General features: G+C 49.1%; 2 protein-coding genes across 2 annotated transcripts; one reads left to right on the plus strand and one right to left on the minus strand.

The window, feature by feature from the left end:
• Positions 1 to 12,374: 12,374 nt before the first annotated feature.
• LOC34621371 lies at positions 12,375 to 14,878 on the minus strand. Its single transcript, XM_022734588.1, has 2 exons — positions 14,471 to 14,878; positions 12,375 to 14,321 (listed from the first exon to the last, which is right to left on the minus strand). Exons 1-2 carry the CDS (start codon positions 14,876 to 14,878, stop codon positions 12,375 to 12,377), a joined length of 2,355 nt encoding a protein of 784 aa, XP_022591096.1.
• An 899-nt stretch (positions 14,879 to 15,777) lies between these two features.
• LOC34624171 (cysteine desulfurase IscS) lies at positions 15,778 to 19,574 on the plus strand. The gene is made up of 11 exons (XM_026335667.1): positions 15,778 to 15,933; positions 16,339 to 16,489; positions 16,678 to 16,812; positions 17,063 to 17,190; positions 17,429 to 17,534; positions 17,724 to 17,803; positions 18,009 to 18,123; positions 18,347 to 18,459; positions 18,613 to 18,880; positions 19,009 to 19,139; positions 19,308 to 19,574. Exons 1-11 carry the CDS (start codon positions 15,778 to 15,780, stop codon positions 19,572 to 19,574), a joined length of 1,650 nt encoding a protein of 549 aa, XP_026191452.1.
• The last annotated feature ends 1,039 nt before the right edge of the window (positions 19,575 to 20,613 follow it).

Genomic DNA, 20,613 nt, shown 5'->3' on the forward strand with positions numbered 1-20,613 from the left:
TAGTAGAGGGCGAGGGCATGTTTGAAGGCGTAGAACGCACGTGATTTCAGTAGCAAAATTTAATCCTCACGGATGAAAGCAGCTGCACAGTTCGATAGTAAATTGGTGGCCATCGCCAGAGTGTGATGTCATGTAAAACTAGCAACTTTAAACCACCAAAATAAACTTGTATTCGCGTTAAGGTGACCTTGATGAGTCACCAACTGCACTTTTATTCTTCATGGCCCCCGTCATTGTGCTGCAGCCCGCGTGGTGGGCCCCCGTGTGCTCCTCAAGTATGATGTTTCCGCCATCCCCAGTCTTGTTTTCCTAGCTCTTTAGATTCTTGCGTACGGTGGCAGTTCCTAATTTTGCGACTTAATCTCGAATGAACGCATGTGCTTTATCGAGGATCTGTTGGGGCCGCTTAGCACCATGGGTTTCTCTTTGGCTTTTTTTCTCGTTTATCGTAGACTGTAGGTGCGGGCCAGTTGCCGGAGCCCCGACATCCAAGATTCTATATCCCGATAGTGCCTCTTTTGTTTCAGCTAAAAATGCAAGATTTGTTTCTACTCGCTCCTGAAACCTTGAGCAACCAATCGTCTTTCGAAGCCCATCCGGTCGGCTCGTGTCTTGCTGAGTCGCTGCCCACCCTACGACCCCCACTGATAACATATTGGGTAGGTCCGATATAAGTCACTGCTAAAGAAGCAATTCATCTACGTTGTGGACTTGGCAAACCAAGCTTCATATCGTCGATTCATCAACCAATCGATAGAATCTCTACTTCAGCATACTTAATTCTCCAAAGGCCTGCTGTTGAGCTGAGGCTTGGATATTCCTGTGAGTCAGGGCTGGTAAAAAAGCGCGATTCCTGGCAATCCCTGCAGGCAATAGACTTGCCCTGTATGAAAAGACTCCCAATTAAACTGCCTTTGTTTCCAGTAAACATGCCGCAAGGAGCACTCGTTCTTCTTCATATTTGGGACTGCCCACTGAGGTACAACCCCACGGCTGAAGAAACCTTTGAGCAATTGCCCGTCCTTACGGCACGCCTAATTCTATGTGCAGCATACTCTCACCGAATCAATCATGCACTTATTATTCCCTCACAAATCACGCCTTTCTACCACCTATAAAAAAGGTCTATTCAAACTTTTGCTAGGAAGCAGGCCATTGTTAACAGACATTTTTGTTTCGCTGTCTACCTCCATGTCAAAAAGGCTGTCTTCAATATTTACGTCAATGAGAACCAGAATGATGAGTCACGCAATAACTTGATAAAAGCTCAACAATCGGGAAAGGCAAGCCTCACCATTGACTGCATACACCGCCTTAAGGTGAGCTAAATGTAGCCACATTGATCATTAGGGGGCTACCAACTGTGGCCCCTAAGTCGCCATGAAAAGCCGAATTTACATCCAAGATATTTTATAAAGAAAATCATTTAATGACTCCAGTGGCGTTCCCTCATTCCTTTCTCTTGAATCCCCCGAGTTACCAATATCAGGAGAGAGAAAATGTTAGCCTGAGCGTTGTCTTAATCTTTGGACCTTCCAATTTTTTGAAGCCACTTGGCGTTTGTATGAAGGGGACTCGCGCACAGCTTTGCGTCTTGTTATATCGAGTTAGCAGTATCTGGCAATCTATGAAGTCTTTCGATGAAATGTACCAAAATACGGAACGGCTGGTTAATTCTTTAGTATTTATTTATCAAAGTGATAAAGTAGTAAAAGCGTTTGAGTATAGCATTTTGCGATACAGGGTCAAAATCCAGCTTGTCCTGCTGCAAAGAATCATGCCTTTCCGGGTCTGGATCTGGTTGCTTATTAGCAACTTCAATAGAGTTCTCAGCATATTGACAGCACAAGTATGCAGATAAAAAAGAGAACATGCAGACTTGGTAGATGCAACCAGCAGCCTACACATCTATTCGTTAGCCGACGCACCATATTCGGGTACACATTGAGGCGGTTCCAAGATCTGTTCGACGATGTCGCGAGCCTTCAGTGCATGGAAGCGAGCGTGAGCTGCAAGGGGATTAATTCTCGAAAAGGGGCAACATGTAGGAATTCACCAGCGCCTTGGGCACCTGATATCGGTACCAAAAAAGCACGGAAGGTGCCGCCGGCGCGTTAATCCTGCGAAGAAGAGCCATGCGAAGCCGATGTTCGAGTGCCTCATCTTAGGAATTACCTGACAAATTGTACAGATCAAAAGTCTCCTTAATCTGTACTTCGTGGACGCTTTCTTAGAAATCCCCATTTGCTCAAATGAGATGCACGAAACAGCGCTCGACTTTCGCAGTTACAAACTCTATAGTGAGTGTATGCCCTTCCGACTTTATCGTACCTCAGCTGAGCTGAAACGGTAGTTCCACCTGAATTCTGAACGGTCAATCAAGGCGAACTTGATCCTTTCCTAAATGGAAAACGTCTGTATATTCAGCCGAAATGTTCAACAGCGCCTACAGCCTCTTCTTCCCCTACTTGGCTGTTCCGAGACAAGCAATGGCATCTGAAGGCATGCAAGAGCTTTTTTGATAACAATTGTGTATCGGCGATTCCGCATTTACGCTGCAAGAATTTAGCCAAATTCAGTAAACACCTGATCATTCGAGGTACTTATCCCCAATGCCGGTGCACAGTTTGAAGGGCCTACATCTTATCACGATTACTTTATCTCTGTATTTGATCGCGTAGCCTTGCCCATTACTGGTTCGCTCAAGATAAGGCCCACAACGACCAGAACAGAGGAGGCTGACGTCGTAGCAAAGGCTCTAACCGGCCTAATCACAATATTTTTGGGACTCGCACTAACCGATTATGAGTGGCATAGCCTCCTAGCAGCCATTGTTGGTCACTCAGCCGTGGGGGCTATCTTTTCCAAACATCCTGCCAGTACTAAAAAGCACAAAAGCACTGTTGGCCATCCTCATCGGGGGCTGATCAGCGCAATCCAGTGCCGGGAAAGATGAATTATGTGCTTTGTGCATAGGAATGAAAAAATGCGAGCACAATGATTTGGGCGTTTTTTGGCTCTCCAGACTAGCCATCAGTCTCTAACGCACCGCGCATAGAGCTGTCGGTGCTATGATAACGCAAGAGGTGTTATATGGCTGGGCTGCCTCCTGCGGTAGGACTATAGCTAAGCATATGAAGAGCATTACCTACAGCTGTGCAGCGAAGGGCCACTTTACTATTGTACTGTTCAACTACGTTGTCCGCTTTGGTAGACGGGTTCCACCAAATTTGCATGCGTTCAACTCCTATTAGCAGGGTTTCGTCCTCAACCATTGCCAAGATTCAGAATGGCAAAAGGGCGAAGAAGACTTTGAAAAAGCCTGCCGTGGTTTAAACACAGCGTGGACTCGGTCGCCTATACATTCCGACTTCGATCCTTACAACCCTAGTGTGCGCGGCACATAAACGTTTTCTCTTGGGCAATGTTGAGCTCCATTATAGTGGAAAGCTCCTACGGTCCTTCAGGTGGCGTGGGATGTATTTCGCGACAGGGGAGTATGCACTGCCACTGCCAAAACTTCAGCAACAGGAGCACCATAATTCTCTCAAACCTACTTTTCTCCAAAGTCTTTGGTTCTGAAGAAAAGGTGTGCCTTCGGCCATGAAGTGGATTGTTGGACTGCGGGAAACCACAATAGGTCGTTATCGATAGACTCCGTGACTATGCCTATTTCATCCATTGTTCCAGCTCTCTCAATGCTCAGGAAGTCGCTTTATTATTCTTAACTAGTGTCTGGCAGCTCCACAGGACCATCAGGAGTATCATATAGAGAGGAATTCGAAATTTGCTAGTGCCTACTGGTGTGCCTTTACGACCCAACTACAAAGTGACCACAAAATGAACGCGGTGAATTAACATGAGGCGGATGGACAGACTGAGCGCCCCAATCGCATTCTTTCGCGGTACTTGCGACCCTTGGAGCAGAAAAAATTAATGGACAGGATCGAATTTCTTTCTTGTGCTGAGTGGACGTGTAATACAGTAGTACACTCATCTTCCCACAGTTGACCAGCATCCTTGGTCGACTGCATCGGGGAGCCTCTCACCCTGATCTGGGCCTGCAACTTACGGAGTGAGCACCTACCCTCAGCAGCGACGGGTTTAATAGAGCGCCTGGTCACTTTGTGTGAAATCAGGCGCAAAAGTTAAGAGACAAGCGAAGAATCATGATGAGCGGAGGCCGGGTGCTTGAATTTCGAGCTTTAAGATTCGGTCCTAGTGGGTTGACAGGCTAACTAGCTGCACCATAAGGTAGCCAGACGCAAACGTGTGCGCCCAGGTGGGAAGGACCACTTGGCATCCTCTCAAAAGTCAATTATCGTCGTATTCTGTCCACTTTCCTGTAATCGGAGCTGCCACAAGCCCTTCAATATTGGCTTTCTATAGATCTTTGAGTACCCTTTGAACTATCGTGAATTTTACTGCACAGGCAAGTGACCCGTGTGGAGGCAGAGCATCAACAGGGAGCCGTAGAGGTGCTAGATTCTAGGACTACTGAGGGACGATGCACCAGGGAGGGAGTTTCTAGTGAAATGGGGTGAGGAGCGCCGGCGACTGTGGTTGACGGAGGAACAGTTGCAGGTTTCGTTGCGTGCAGGAGAATTTTTGCTCATGTTCTGCTCAGCGGTAGTCCTCATTGGCAGGATTCCTCCCATTCTGTGGTAATTGTCCTTCCCCAGTCCATGTACTAACATTAAAAGTACTACCTTTATGTCCTGTACACATTTCACGTGCCTTTGTTTTTCCTTTAGCAGGGGCCTTAAACATTTCAGCACCCCGACGACAGCGAGCCACCGCGCCGTCGCAGTCTTGTTTGGTCCTTTGTTCTTTGTTGGGTAGTGTGTGTATTCGTCTTCGTGTCTGTGTTTCCTTAGCAATCGGTGCACAATTTGCTGTTCTCATTTGCACTGTTTTCGCCTTCCTGCCCCCTGGGGAGTGGCGGTAGGGCAGGATCTCCTCTGATGTTTTGTATTGAGCTGGTCTCAACTGAGAGATCCAGAACATGAGGGCGCATCCCTTAAGATGCGGGAGGAAGATTCAGGGGACTAAAGTATGCAAGACACTCTATTCTACCCTAATTATACTCAAACAGGAATGGGCAACAAATTGACGAATTGATTTTGTGTTTGTATAACTTCGTGACGGCAAAGTATTAGTGCCTCGAAAAAAGAAGCAATCTTGGTAACCCTCGAAACAGTCGGAGTATTCACACCTTGTTGCATGTAGCATCTACTGCAGAGGGACACAATTACCGTCCGAGGGGAGGCTCTCTTGGGAAACGCCCAATAAGGTGTATTAACTAAACACATTCTGGAGTATATGCGTCCTTCCGGACACGTTAGATGGAGCGTGACAAAAGCTGTCTCCCTTTCGTGGATTTGTTCATAAACCAAATGTCCAGCATTATCTAATGCATAATATTTACAGGATATTCAAGATCTGAGTCCATGTAGAAAGGCCTTCTGAGCTAGTCCGTTATGGTGTCCATTGCAGGCTGAGTGGCGTTTTCGCCGCCAATTTGGGCACTGCTGTGTCGATTTTGCTAACGGAAGCTCACGCATTTGTGCTGTAGCTAATACTTTGCGTACGATTTCCCCCTCCTGCGAAATGAAAGGCTTCTCATATCGTCGGCTATTGAGCTGCATCCTTTTATCCAGGACTCCATAAGCGCAGCAGTAAAGATATGCGCAACCTTATTGAGCATTTGGGGAATGCGCTGCAGGAATAAATCACAAGGAGAGACACATTGATATGGATATGGAGCACACTTAATACGTACTAGCTGCTTTCATCAGCGGGCGGTAATAATGCAGCGTTTTCCTCTTTACGAGCTGCCATCACAGAGAGTTTCATTCCTAAGTGTATTTAATTATCGAATTCAGCTACAATACCAGCCACAGAGACCTAGTTCTCCGTAGGACGCCTTGACTGCAGGTACCACGAGGGGTATTCCAAATTGGCCTCTCGCAGACTCAAAGCCCCAACTTTCCATACTGAAGCGAGTGCAGGGCTCGCAGCGGCCCCTTACAAACGCCAACGATGCTGCAGGGCGTGGCTTCTGATAATCAGATCAATGCTTTGAGCCCTCCTTGAAACACTCAATTCCGTAGGGCACCTACAAGCAGTGCAAGTTGCTTTTGTCTGGTTTGAGGGGTTTAAATATGCAGAACATTTTCACCTCTAGGAACTTATGTGAGCTAGAGCATGCTGATGCCAACGGTAGTCTGAAGTAGTACGACCTTGAGACTCCGGATATTAATGGCGCCCCCTATTCAGTACGATTTTGCTTTAAGCACCAGACGGTGAACATGGAATGCTATAGCACCATCTGGATGCACATATGCCGAATTTTCGACAGATCCTTGCGCCCTAGGACGTTCCGAAAGTGCAAATATCACCATTGAAAACTAAGGAACCTTTATAAAGTGCCTTCTATGCACAGAGCAAGACGCCCTTCTTGTCGCTCCAATATGCCGTAGGCTTTTACTCATAGGCAGTGGGAGCCCGTAGGCCCCTGGGAATGTAATGGGAACTAGAATAGATTGCTTCACTCACCAAAAAGCTGTTCGCGCTGCAGCAGCTCATTGACAAGGTTTTCTGTGGATGCTGCTGCAACGTGAGACGTTCTTTTATGATAACGGTAGCCACGTTTGCAATAAAATAGGCGCACTGCACCTTGCTGGTCCCGTATTCCGCACTCGTCAGACTACCATCAGACCACAGCAAGCTACTACAGCAACAAGGCTTATAATTAGTACAGGATGCGTACAGCACGATCGCACAAACACTGCAGTGTACTGAATACTGACGGGGAGCAGTGCCTCCCAAAGCGAAAAGTGGAAAGACTAGAAAGCGCGACCCGAGCCGGATTGCTATCACCCGTTTCCCTCTTACTTGAAACAAATAACTATTTCTTCCTCAGCTTTCGCTGTGCAGTTTCGTTTATGCTTCCGCAAATTGTGAATGCAACAAATCTGAAATGCTGCTATTGTCGGTAAGAATCCCGATGCCCTGGACGTTCCGCTCCACAATCTTTATCCTTCAAGTGAGTAGCTCAGTATAATTACTAGTTCTACGTTTCTAATCACAATCGAGTGCAAATGTCCTTGCAGTACGCATGGATTCTCCTGAAGTTTGCCTGCCCTGGGTCTTTGAGTCGCTGCCAGCGAGACTTGGTCTGGTCCATTCGCTGCTAAATGGTGATTCAACTACAATCTTCGCTGCTCGTGGTGTAGGGGCCTTCAGACCAGAGAGCTTTCTGGAGCTCCGTATCGCATGGTCAGTGAAATCTGTCTCCTAGCTGCTGGCAGCCGGCTTCTGTAGACAGTCACCCAGATATGTGGGTGCTTCCATGCAGTGGGCCTCTTGAGAAGGTAAAAGCTCATTAAGTCATTTTGGTGCGCCTTTGTAAGCCTTGGCCTTGTTGTTATATTCCATTACTTCCACGACACTGGCAAGGAAAAAGAAAAGAATGGCAAGTCCAAGACCCAAGCGGATGCCATCTGTAGGTTGAGCTTCAGCAATACTCGAACTGAATGGACTCAGCATATATATTAACAGAAGGAGGGACCAATTTATGTGAGGAAGCCTTCTCTTGTGGGCATTCCCCCGGTAGACTTCAGCAGCAAAGGAGACCAGCTGTATCAATCCACTGAGCATTAACACAGTGCTCATCGTCGCCAACGTAAACGCTAATTCCCTTTGAGTTTCCGACTGCTTCGTCAGAACATAGTCAGCCATAACAGCCATACGTGCAGAGACGTATTAGAGCACACCAATATACTAACGGCCACAACGAATAACAACAAACCCGCAACAAGGCGTTTAATGCCACGCAGGAGATCCAAGGGCATAAGTTGGCCCTTCGCCAAAGAATCAGCATCAATATGCACTATGGTATGGGGCGAAGCCCCGGCATCCTCAACAGGAATGTGAGGAGGAGCATCGCTGTGAGATAAGGAAGAAACGCGGGGGTGCCTGAGGTAAGCATACTCCGTGAAATCCCCCATGGGCGAAGGACCTGAAATCACTCTGCTTATCTTCTCAAAGTCTTGAGGGCTGGTTTGTGTGGAACCACCAAGAATTGAAGAATACCCTTGTGCATCAAAGCGTGCTATGGTGCTGGTCATCGTTGCTGCGGCGGAGCAGAAGGCTCCTCCACGCAAAGCTGCCAGCACGAAAATGTGACATATTGCCCACATTGAACTTGAGCCCGTGCGGGATGTAGGCATGGAGGCAGTTGGGTAGACGTACAAGTCGTGTGATATGGGGATGTGCTGTCAACATGTGATTCAGCGCACCAGCGAGAGTTCAAGGCAGCTGACTTTCTTGAAAACGGACTCGCTGGAAAAAGAAGAACAAAATTCTGGTGTGGCAGAAATACAGATCTTCTTCTAAGGCAATTGTGCTCCCTCAGCAAAGGGATCAGTAGATCCTTGAGGTTGAACCGCCAGCGCGACACGTCCAGATCTAAGGAGCATCCTTTTGGTGTAGAAATGCAAATTAGGTAGCTTACTGAGGGCCAAGTACTTTCATAGAAGATTATTGTGCCATGTTGGCGCTAAAACACAAAAAATAACATTGTCTGGCTGATAGTTGTACATACGTGTGCAACGATGAAATTCTTCCAGCTTGTTGGCCCACGCGCCACACAAAGCCGCGTACCAAGAAGTCCAGGCTTCGTCTCGAAAGATGCACTTAGATATTCCACGGGTTTTCTTACATTGTTTCTACCAAAATTGGCATCATCTGCAAGCTTAACAAGTAAAAACAAGAGTGGAAAGTGCCTCCGAGTAATGCCAAGGGATGGTCTGCTGTGAAAGCAACAAATTGGTATGCAGTAGGGTATCAGATTCTACCAACGTGCCCAGTGGCACGATATACTGGCAATACTGCTGGATATACAGAAAGTTTGTGGAGCATTAAGCTATGCTCTAAAAGGCGGTTAACGTACACGGAGTAAAAGCGAACCATGAAAATTAGCGCATGAACGCGAGGATCAGTGCCATCACCTCTATTAAAGGAAGATGTGGTTTCCAGCAACTGATCATTAAAGCAGCTTACCACCCATCATCCACTTCTACTGCATTATATATAGGCACGTGCACCGGAACTTTGATTCTCAGATGCTCTTGACAGCTCGAAGTTTGCATAGTACGCTCTTACATCTGTGCCTGTCGCGTATCTGCTTCACTGGGTTTGCTTTCATCACCTGTTAGAATCAATGGCTGATGTTTTCGTGGATAAACTCCACTTGAGTACTTTCTACTCCACTAGTTATACCCTAAATTTATCCATTACTAGACTAACCGGTTTTTTCTTGTTCATCATAGTTCTTGCTGAGTTCAAACGCTCCATTTAAGGTTTACGAAGGGAAATGTTTAGCTCCAGACTCTCTACACGCTGACTAGAAAATTGAAGAGTGTTTTCGAAAGAGTTCTTTTCATGTCCTGCCCAAGCCCCTCAAATTTTTCGCTGAGGGGGGAGGGACCGCTAAGGTGTGGCAGAAAGGCATGCAGCTCCAAATCCAATGCAAACAACATAGAAAACCATTAGGTGTTGCCCTAAAGGATTCCAATTTTTGTTCCACGTCCCTCAGCGTTCTCGATATCGGCAGAGAGGGCCTCCTAGAATTGTGCGTAGGTGCACCCTCATGGCAATCCTGGCATTGACAGCTAGTTGCACATAGCACTTATCGCAGATGCACGTGAAGCTGGGTCTTCTCGTATCGAAGGAAGAGTACTATGCCCATATACACGACACGAACATTCAAACCAATCAGTCAGTTCCCTTCTATTGCTTAGGTAACTACAACTAGTTTAGTAAAACGTAGTTGAACGTAGCGTGGCTCGCTACAGCTTCCAAATTTAAACAACCATTGGGCGAACCATGGAAACGATAGCGGCTCTGTTTAACGCCGACCCACATGCTAGAAGAAGGCTCGCACCTCACCGCTAAGGCCCTCACATTTAGTAGCGTGGAGATATAGTGTGACAATGCTGCACATGCTTTGTGACTGCACTGTATTAGTCAGTGGAAGATGTCCCCTGTCCGTAAAATGTAAACACCTCACTAAGCCCAGCAAAACGCATACTAAGCAGCTGACAGAGCGAGCAACTATCGCTTCGCGCCTGGTTAAGTGTTTGTAGATGTGGTTATCCTCAAGTTGCCTGGCCCATTTTGTACATTACAATGCCAACTACAGTAGATGGGCTGGTAAGAGAGCCCCACAAATGTTGTGTGCTTTTAACAAGTCTATCACGGGTCTGTGACATGTAGGTCATCAGGAGTGCATACTTCAATTCGCTACCCTGTGGGATCATGTGTACTAAATGCCTGCAAGAGAAGATAAGTTATTGCGAGTAGCGGGCAGTGCTACACTTGAACACTTCATGCTACACTAGCTAGAAATGACTATGCATGAGCTGAGAACTGATAAATTAATATCTCTGTGCATTTGATTTTGTTAGTGCAGAGTAGTAGGGCCTCGATGCAAGAAGGCACAGTGTTGTCTCAGTGTGCGCTAGATGCGGTGTGAAACCAGGTGTGAATGCTCCTACTGCTTAGGGGAAGCAGCTAGGCGCAAACCAGCTGTCCCTGTACCGTGATGTGGGGAAAAATCAAAGGCGCGAACATGGGAAGATGGGAGTTCTTTTGCAAACCACTCGACAATTTTTTATTGAGTATGGGTTGAGACTGGGAATAAACGTTTTTCTCGGAAGAACTAATATGAAGCGATATACTTGGGCTTTGGCGAGGTGCGTGCTTGTGGTATGACACGTCCACTATGCTTGCTGGTCTCCCAATCGGTGCTGATGGGAGTGCGCCGGTTTCTACTGTGACATTAGTGAGTAGATGATGGCCAGAGACGAACGTGCGAAGAGAGATGTCTCACACTCAGCGCTCCTAGGAGGGTTGCGAACAATGTGTTTTACCTCGTTTATACCAAATACCTTGGAACAACAAGCACGCCTTGCTTGTACTTGTATTTTTTCTATTGAGCTGGACGTAAACTACAATTTTGTAGCTGCAATCATAAAAGGCATGCTAGAATATCACCACACATTCGGGTAATCTTTGTTCCAATTTTTTGGTTGTTCGTGACTTTGCTGAAAATGGCATCTATTTATGCATCGATGTTCACTGAACACGGCACTTTTGTAGCAAGGTGTGTTCACATTAACGTGAGGAGTGAACATGTAAGTTGGCGATAAATGTTGTTTGACTCAACACAACCACCTACAAATGCTTGCTGTTGCTGCTGCTGGACCACACTCCCCCTGGCCTGTGCTTCCCATACAGGCACCGCATACAAGCCTTTCAAAGAATTTCATGAGCGTCTAGGAAACGGTTGGCAATCCAACTTTCAAGTGTGAAGAGCACGGTGTGCTGTTAAACTGTCACAACGTTGCGGATATCCACTGTTTCGATGGTTTAGGATGGACTGGTTCCTCAAGAGTTGTAGTTGGAGCTGCTAAGCTGCCAGTACATTCAGCAGCCTCGCTGAAATTCGGCATGGTTGCCACACGAGTGCTGTGCATTAGCAAAGCCAGTGAAAGCAGTACGCACAATCAGTCAATGCTTCCCTGCCTGATAATCCTTTGCGTGGGCGCGGCCTCTGAGGCACTCCATGCTTAAGACTCCGGTATAACAAACGGGTGTACATATTGCTTCCCATGAGGAGAACGAATTCCCCAAGCTGTTTATTTACCTTCATGAACCTCACAGCGCATGGTCCATCAGGGTCTTGACAAAATTGTTCACAATCCTCGGAACACCGAATATAATTCTGCCCGCTGGCTTACTAAAAAAGGTTTTTCTGATCTGCGTTAATGATACATTTTACCCTATATGCAGTGGACGTAACATATAATACGAGTCCAGAAAAGGCTTGACGCCACCATCAACGGCAAAGGATCTGTCCAGGGGCCGGGTTTTCCCCTAGAAACACTCAGACGTGGGTCATTTGAGAAGCTTATTAATCAATTCATTCCACAAATATGCTTGGAAAGACCCTCTTCAGTATAAATATCTACAGATTTGGATAAAACACTGTGAATTTTCATGTCTGTACAGAGATATCCATAGATGGTCACACTCGCTGTAGTAGAGCTTCTCTTTGGTACTGGTATGCAAATAATAACCATGCTGCTGCGATGCTCTGGCGACTTCGTCATAGCCAATAAAACCAGCCCCAGCAGGAACACAGAGATCCATCATGCTCTGTGAAGCAAGACTACGTGTAGCCCCTTCACTGCAACATACTACGTTGCTATTTCTACACAAGCACAAAACTAGAATATCCCTTTTGTGATATTCTCTCATTCCCTCACGGCGGTTCAGTCACGGTCCAGGCCTCCAGTCGTCATCAATTAATTATCACATTTGTCACTAAGAGTCGGGGATCGCACCCTTTGTGTATTTTTGCCCCTCTGATGCTGCTGCAAGGAGGAGGAAGAAGGCAATACAAAAGAGTCTCCATCCTCTTCGCTTCCAGTACTACCGTTGGGAGGGGAGTCCGGGACATGACGCTCGAAGAGGGAATCTATGCTTCCAAGTAAAGCAAGTTGTTGGAGCTGTTCCGAAAGCATGGCCTGTTGAGTTTGGGCGCGCTGCCGCTCCGAAAAGGTTGGTGTTGGCGGTTGTTGCTGTACTTCGCCTTCACACGCTAACCTGTCGCTACCTAGACGCGCGTGCTCCTCTGCTGCAATCGACGTGAGGAGCTGCAGTTCAAGATTTTCTTTCAGTTCATTGAGATCGAGCTTTTGTTGCCTGCGCTCCTGTTCATGCTGCACTTCAAGTCGCAGATGATGTGTGTCTGGCACGGATCCATGTATAATGCTCCCGAGACTTCGATGCTGAGACGAGGTGGCAAGTATACGGTTCTGCGCTTTCTGTTCATTGCGTGCGCAGAGAAGCCTATGCTGTTCCAGCAGCTGCTCCTTAATCAGCTGTAGCTGTTGCTCAGCCCTCTGAGGAGGAGCTCTTGCAGCAGGTTGAGGGGGTTTCCTTCCATGCCAGAGCAAAAACCTCCGCACTGTGTCTGGTTCTACTGAACCAGATTCTATAAGGGAGGATCTCCCGATTCCTGCAGAAGCTTGGAAGCATGCTGCTTCTCTTGCTGCTTGTTCTGCTACCTCCTCTAGCTCACTCGCGAGGGTGGGGTACCGCATTGCAGTAGTAGTAGTAGGCTGAGACGGATGCCTGTACAGTTGTTGTTGCCATCTAGGGTGGCTTCCACAAGATGAATGCGCATCCCAATCAGCGTGCACAGCAGAGCTCGCTGTATTGTCAATATGAGATTCATGAAAGCTAGTCACCTCGCACGTAGCACGTTTTTGCCCATGACTTGTAGGTGCTGCACTGCTTGGAGCTGTCTCGGATGACGGCTGCCCTTCGCTCTGTGGGATGCGCCTGAGAGTATTCAGTGCTCTGTCGAAAATACCTTGGATTCCATCAGAGGCAGAGGCTCCTCTACCTGAGAGGACTCTAGCGGAGACGGGCGTGAAGGTTACCGCCGTAGTCGCTGCTACTGCAGCAGCAGCAGCAGCAGCGGCAGCCACCCCTGTCGCTATCGCGCGGTCGCTATCGGGAAGCGGCTTAGCAACACAATTTGCAGCAACCGCTTCAACGGCTGCCATGTCAAGCCATGGCATCAGCCTCCTCTTCCGTGTAGTTATGGCGCTTCCCCTAGCATTAGGGCGTGGCACCGGCGTTTCAGACGTAGCTGGGCAAGTCTCAACAGGTTCTTCCTTGCGTTTGACAACCCTTGGAACGGGAAAAGTTCCTCCGCGGCACCTCTTCTGGTGCGGCATCCTGGCTGGCGGGACGGCTGGACTTGCATGCTCGTCTTCATTTTCAGCAAGCCAGTCTTCATAGCGAGCAGGCCGCTTTATAGAACGTTTCCCCAGTCCCCTCGATGGGGTTTCCAGCTGTGTCCCATAAGATTCCTCATTTGAACCTGGACCCTCATCGGTATCTTGATCTGTAGATTTCCGCCGTTCTGCACGGCTCTTTCTGAGCCGTTCATAAGTCTCATCACCATCTTTGAAGGAATGGACACTACCACTGGTTTCATCAGACTCCTCCGTAGTAAGATCAGTGTCTCTGAGTTCCCGGCCACCCTCTCCTTCATGCTTTGTGCTAATGCCGCATGTGCTGCTTGCTTGTTTGTATCCAGCAGCTACTCCTTTCGCTGTGCGGTCTAGGCCAGACCGGTGGGGTAGCCGTGACGGGGTGGGATCATCGCCGCGGCAGCTATTTGCAGCTACGGCAGCTGCTGCAGCCCTACGAGCCATGCTCTTAGGTCCAGGCTCGCTCTACAGCACAAGCAGAAGCGGAAAAGTGTGTGGAGCCTGCGTTTTTTTTCACTCAATGTGTTCCTAAGGAAAACAGGAGAAGAGAGTTATGGCAGTGATTGGCACTTGTAAGAAATAACACAACCGACGCAACCGTGAGTAGAACTTACTGGATAACAGCCTGATGTAGAGCTTGTACTCCTACAAAGCTTCCCATTTACAGGAGCTCGGTGTGAACTGCTGTGTGCAAGCATAGAGTCAGCCGAGGGCAACCAGGAGTGGCCACCGGTGTCAGCTTCCTTTTTCTGCTCATCAGATTTCTCGACGTCGCACACCTCCATAGGGATAGCAACACTCAAAGCCTCTGCCCATCCATCGGCAGGCATCCCGCTGCATGCCCCCAGATTGTACTCTCCGAGAGTCGCTTCCCGTGGGCTCTCTGCTGACGTAGTCCCTCCACAAGACGAACTTTCCTGCTCTTCTTTTGCCTTCGGATGGCCTGAACTAGGTACCCGACGCGGCTCTTCGGCTTCGTTGGAGGGGTTTTTACCCTCTCTAGCTCTTGCAGGTTCCGTCATTTAGTTGCTGTAGTCGTGGTGCAGCAGCCGCAGAGGCCTGCAGGTAGCTGGCGATCCCAAGCGGTGACCGCAGTGCGCGGTGAGTGTAACTACTGGAGATAAGCGAAAATTCAAAAAAGAATAAAACACACAGGTCCAGATATGACGGTAAACAGAGGAAGCTCTTGAGTGCCCGTCCTCCTGCCGCCGCTCTCGGCGTCCTGGAACAAGCAGCACTCCTGCCGCAAGCGGTAGCTAAGCGTCCACCTCCCCAAGGCTGCTTAGAAGAGTTTAACTCTGATACAGTCTGAATAGGCAAAGAGTTAGTCCTTGAGTACTCTCCGGGAGAACCACCAAGGCAGCGGCCTGGATGAGTCGGTGACCCTACCACAGGGGGGCGGCGAATCCCAGCTCCAGTGAGGAACGCGCCTGCCGCAAGATTTTCCGAAAGAATTGCCTTCCACAGCAAAAAAGAGCTGGAAAAATACGAAACGGAAGGCAGTCTCGAATGGGGGGCGTGGGCAGCTGGCACTCCTCCGAACCATTAGCCCAGCTCGTATTAGCTGGAAGCAGAAGGCCTGTAGTGGCTGGGTTCTCCGAAGGCAGGTCAGCCTTCTGTTGATGACTCAAACACAAGTGAACTAATCCAAAGAGGGAAAGAAGTGGCAGAAGGAGGTGCAGAGTGGCGTGCTGGCATTGACGGTCACCGGCGCGTACGCCCCAAAGGCGTCCTGCTACTTGTGGCTCTTGCGTAGCTGGGACAGGAGAAAGAAAGCAGCCGCGGCGAGCAGATCTGGCTCGATACACGTCGACAAGTTTGAAAACAGAAGTTAGTGGGCGACGATGGTTATTCACAGAGACAAATCGCTTCCTCACATGAATGAAGAGCGGACGCAAAGTCAATGCTCACAGATGGCAACATGGCCACATGCGCGGTGACATGCCGGCGACTAATAACCCACAAAAGCCCCACATATTGGCCGCCTAGTCTCCTAGCGACACACAAACCTCTTGAGAGGTCAACAGATGGAGAAACTTTTTTAAAATTGAAGAACTGTTCACTAAACGCTGGGGGCGTTACAGCCACGGGGCCGCCCACGCTACCTTCCCAGCACCACTCCAGCATACACAACCGGTATATTCCGAGACTGTGTAGTTCTTCAACGCATTACCTTATATCATTCTTTTATATTTAGGACGTAAACCCATTTACACGCGGATGTGAATGCTGCTGACGCACTGGACATATAGGCAAGGGGGTCTGTCATTCTCTGCTACGCAAGGAGGGGCCCCTTTGCATCTGAGGGCCACAGACACGGCCTTCCATCAGTGCAAGTATGAGTAAACCCCAGATACATTCCATTTAGAATTCTTGGCCATGACTTAGAACTGTTCTCACCTCCCCTTTCCACTCCCACGCGGCTGGCTGACCCCACTATTGCTTCCAAAAACCTATTTTTCGTGGCGCGAAGCTGCATGAGATCCCAGACCGCTCCCGGGAACCCTTCTTACTCCCTGCTTGTCCAAATATGGCGCAAAATGGGCTGCACGGTGGTACTCTGTACCTCGATTACAACGCAACAACTCCTGTGGATCCTAGGGTCTTCAACGCACTCAGTTGCTTCTTAGAGGGTAATCCAACGAAGAGCCCCCGCAGCGCCCTGTCTCGTTAAGGATACCGTAGCTACACTGTCCTCCTCCATCCTTCTGCTGCTGCATCACTTGTGATGACCGCTTCAATAGCCGCGCTCACACGTGTTGCGCTCCTTTTCATGGGACCTCTCACCGCACTCGGCTCGCTGTGTTGGTTTCTCCTGCAGAACGATTTGGTAATCCTTCAAGCAAACATGCTCTCGGCTATGATGCTGGAAAGCAGGTGACCGAGGCCAGATGTTCAGTTGCGAAGGCCTTAGGGACGTCTCCTAAGTGCATTGTCTTTACCAGCGGTGCCACTGGTAAGCCGCGCATTACCTCCTACATACATCTCCGTTTGCGGCCAGAGAGCTGCAAAACTTCGCGGTACTCGTTCGCAGCATCAGCTGCATGCAGAGGGCGCTTGCTGGGCAATAGCGGGTATTACCGCGTTTCATGTTGACCCCTCGCTCCTGCTGCCTTGCTTCCACCACAGCCACCTCTTGGTTGATCTGGATTCTGATATTTAAAAATGATTGTATTATTGACTCTGAATCGCTGCCAATATTGCAGAAAGTATCAACTGGGCACTTCGCTCAGCGGCTAAGCTGCGACGGATCTCGGGGGCAGCCAAGCCGGGGCGTGTAGTAACTTGTGCACTGGAGCATCCAGCAGTGCTACGCGTCTGTGAGCATCTCCGCGTGAGCTATTTCCCCTCCATCCTCAGACAAAGCTACACGGGTATGCTAGCTGTCGTATCAGAAGCTGCCGCCGCACACCCAACAAAGACATTGGGTTGGCCGTCTGTTCACCTTCGCCCTCGACCTCATGTTCCTTTTTCCTATGCAGCAGCCTGGCCTTGACTAAGCCAAATCAATTTTCTCATTGTTCGCACTGCGTATGGTCTTCTTCTTTGTTGGGGACTCTCCTCGGCTACAGGACGAGGATGGCTATGAGCTTTGTCTTTGCCGAGTATCCTCCTCCGGACTGGTTGACCTTTCTGAGCTGAAGAACCTGCTTACGCCATGCGTACGGATCACACGGTGTCTAAGCCATGCTTAGCTGCTTCTGGAACGCTGCTTACTTTCTGCCGCCGCGTGTATTGCTGTACCGCGCTTTAAACACTGTCGTCGGTTCTGTTTTTCTTCAGCTGCTCTGCCGCAGCTGTGTGGCGCTCCTGGTTTTTCCCAGTCCGGCTGAGGCTGTTTCTTCCAGCGTTTCTGTGTTCAACTAGGTATTTTGCGTCTGCAGACTGTCGTTGTCAGTATCCCCTTTGCCAATGGAGAGATTGGTGCCGTGCAGCCCATGAAAGAGGTACATGCGGTGGGAGTCCTGCACTTATGGGCTGGTCGTAAAAGGCCAGTAGTTGTCTCCCTGCGCTTTCAGTTCAGCCTGCCAAGCTGCAAAATATGCTGTTAGGCGCTTCGCATCGGTAGGAGCTAAGCGGTGGCCACCCCAAAAGGAGGTCTTAGCGAGATGCCAGTATACTAAATGCTCGTTCGTCCTTTCTTCTGCGCAGGTTGTAGCTTTGGTCCGCTCTGCCTGCCCGCTTGCACTGATCCACGCTGATGCCTCTCAGGCGTTCGGCAAGGTGCCTGTACACCCCGAGTCTCTTGGCGTAGATCTCCTAACAAGTATGGACACCCACTCCCCGTGGTTGCTCCTTTCGATGTGGATTGAGTAGGGTCGTGGCCTTCGCTGACGGTCAGCAGCTCTCTCTCCGCATGCCACTCTAAGATTGTGACAGGAATATGCGCTTCCATCGTCTGAGCACTGCGAAGAGGGTGCAACGTGGTGGCCTTTTTTGGCAAGACCACGTGTCTTTGCTGTGACATTCTGCGGACCGCTTGTCTTCAGTTGCGGGCCACAAAGTGTATGCTCCAAAAGGCATCGGCGCGCTGTATATTCGTGAAAGCCTGCAGCTACCTCCCCTCATCCTGGGTGGCGGTCAAGAGAGAGGCCTAAGAGGGGTAAGCAGATCGTGTTTCCCTCAGCTGCAGCAGTGTGTAGGAGCTTCTAGGTCCCCTAAAGCCGATGGCGCTCTGCTGGGCACATCCCCACTGGCCTCTTGTATTGCACCCTGCTTTTGCTAATAACTGCCAACCTGCGTATTCTTTACGCAGGGCACGGAAAACGTGGCCTTCATTATCGGGCTTGCCCAGGCGAGCGAACTAATCCACAAGAGCTGGCAACAGCCGCGGGTATCTTCCACTCACCAAGATGTTGTGACTGCCGCCAATCTAGCTGCTGCTCATGCTGACAGCACGAAGCCTCGAGAGTCTTCAAATCCCCAATTGCTGCACCCTACGCATCTAGGCTTCGTTGCCAGAGTCTTCGTGGAAGCACTGTGGACAGCTCTTGAAGGCGCCACCAAAGCCAACAGAAAAAAGTGTATGCCTTTCCGCAGCCCTTCCCTCGCACTACCCCTATGACTTTTCCTATGATTAAATGAGTCAGCTGTCCAACGGAATCAGCGTGAAGAGGAGAAACGAAGGAGTGCATGCGGGTTACAATTGCAGTGTCCGAGTGGATAAGTATCAACGGGCCGCTAGGATCGGAAGACTTCACTGTGCAGCAGCAGTGGCTCCCGGGGACGATCCATCTTTCCATCAAGAATGCAGATGGTGTAGAAGTATCCCAGGGTCTCGCAGTAGGTTTGCTTTCATGAGGTTTTTGGGAAGAAAAAGCTAAACGTTCTCCCTCCTGCTGGACACGACTCATGCGTAGTGTAGCGCTACTTCAGAGAAGCCACACGCTGCCGTCGGTGCTCCGCCTGTCCATAGTCATTAGTCTTCTATGCAGTGTATTGCACCTGCAGAAGGAGGAGGGGATGCTTATCTCAGCCGGCGTTAGCTGTCACCAGGGCAAGAGCGCCTCCGGCGCCTTGGTTGCCATGGGGATCAGTGAAGAATGGGCTATGGGCTCTCTTCGTATCAGCATTGGTGAGCGTGACGATTCCTTTAGGGGGCTTGCACTTCAAGAGCACTCTCCAAGGAGTATGGCAAAGGGTATCAATAGCTTCAGAAGAGATGGGACCCTCCGGATGTGCAAAAGATGCCCGCTATACAAGTGCCTGGTGCTTTAGGGAGGTGTGCATATGCAGGAAGGCCTACCTCCACGCACGATGCTGTGCAAGGAGCGCACAAACTGGCAAAGTACATAGTTGCGCACCAACTGATTTCTGAAGATCAAGGAGGCTTTACCTAACTTCTCCATCTGTTTCACCTGCTTGGCGTCGCATTCCCTCACTAAAACAGCCCTCCCCGGTGTCTCCGTTCCTAACCCACCGTCTCTCCTGCCTTCCCTGGTAGCACTCGAGCCCCTGCCATGAGTGACGGATTCACAAGCATCTGTACTCTAGGTGTGCAAACAACTGCGGCCGACAATAGAGTCTTTTTTTATTCCTTTTGTCACTGAGAGCGATAGGTTTTGCGATAAATTCGAAGTGCAGGGCATCCAGCTCCCTTTTGCTGTCAGCATATATGGTCTTGTAGCAGACGTTTCCTCAGGCCTAAAACCAACGGCTACATATTGATGCTAACATCTTTAGAGCTGAGGGCGCATAATATAAAACGAAAATTCTTTCTGCAGCGCGACGTGGTGACAGCGCGTACAGCTATCGCATACTTCGACAACAGGCACTCTTAGATATGTTGAATCCCTCGGCATTCAACGATTGATTATGGCTATTCTAAAGAGTTGTGAGGCTCCATACCTCACTAATGCTGCACTTCTACTTCCTTTTACCCTAATAGATGATCACTTGAACGCGTGGGCTGGCACATGAATCCAGTCAGTGTTAGACAGCTCACCCCGCTGTTCACTTACCCTGCTTTTAGAATATCCTATTCTAAAGCTATACGGTTTATTTTAAGATTCCTTCTACTAACATCCATACCAAGAGCAGCGGGCTTAAAGCATGCTTGGAACCTAAAGGAATGCCATTAATTCCCTTAGAGATATAGATGCTTTTTTCCTTAATGGTTTCAGGATAAAAAGGGAAAAACAGGCTAGGACGCAAGTAACTGCACCTTCTAAGGAATGTGGATGTTAGCGTGGAGTCCCACTAAAGATGTTTAGTGCTTGGGTCAGCATATTATGGGCTTATGGTGTGTACTTTACCC

This window comes from Cyclospora cayetanensis, unplaced genomic scaffold, assembly GCF_002999335.1.
Source record: "Cyclospora cayetanensis isolate NF1_C8 unplaced genomic scaffold, CcayRef3 CcayRef3_contig_76, whole genome shotgun sequence".
In the NCBI taxonomy this organism is placed as follows: Eukaryota; Apicomplexa; class Conoidasida; order Eucoccidiorida; family Eimeriidae; genus Cyclospora; species Cyclospora cayetanensis.

What these genes read in the sequence shown, in the direction of transcription:
- LOC34621371 (XM_022734588.1), bottom strand. Translation starts at nt 14,878, where the DNA reads ATGACGGAACCTGCAAGAGCTAGAGAGGGTAAAAACCCCTCCAACGAA. An exon ending in CTACATCAGGCTGTTATCCA is followed by an intron (nt 14,322 to 14,470) that starts GTAAGTTCTACT and finishes CTTGTGCTGTAG; the next exon opens with AGCGAGCCTGGACCTAAGAG.
- LOC34624171 (XM_026335667.1), top strand. Translation starts at nt 15,778, where the DNA reads ATGGCCACATGCGCGGTGACATGCCGGCGACTAATAACCCACAAAAGC. An exon ending in ATGCGTACGGATCACACGGT is followed by an intron (nt 17,535 to 17,723) that starts GTCTAAGCCATG and finishes GTGTTCAACTAG; the next exon opens with GTATTTTGCGTCTGCAGACT. An exon ending in TGGCGTAGATCTCCTAACAA is followed by an intron (nt 18,124 to 18,346) that starts GTATGGACACCC and finishes GCTTGTCTTCAG; the next exon opens with TTGCGGGCCACAAAGTGTAT.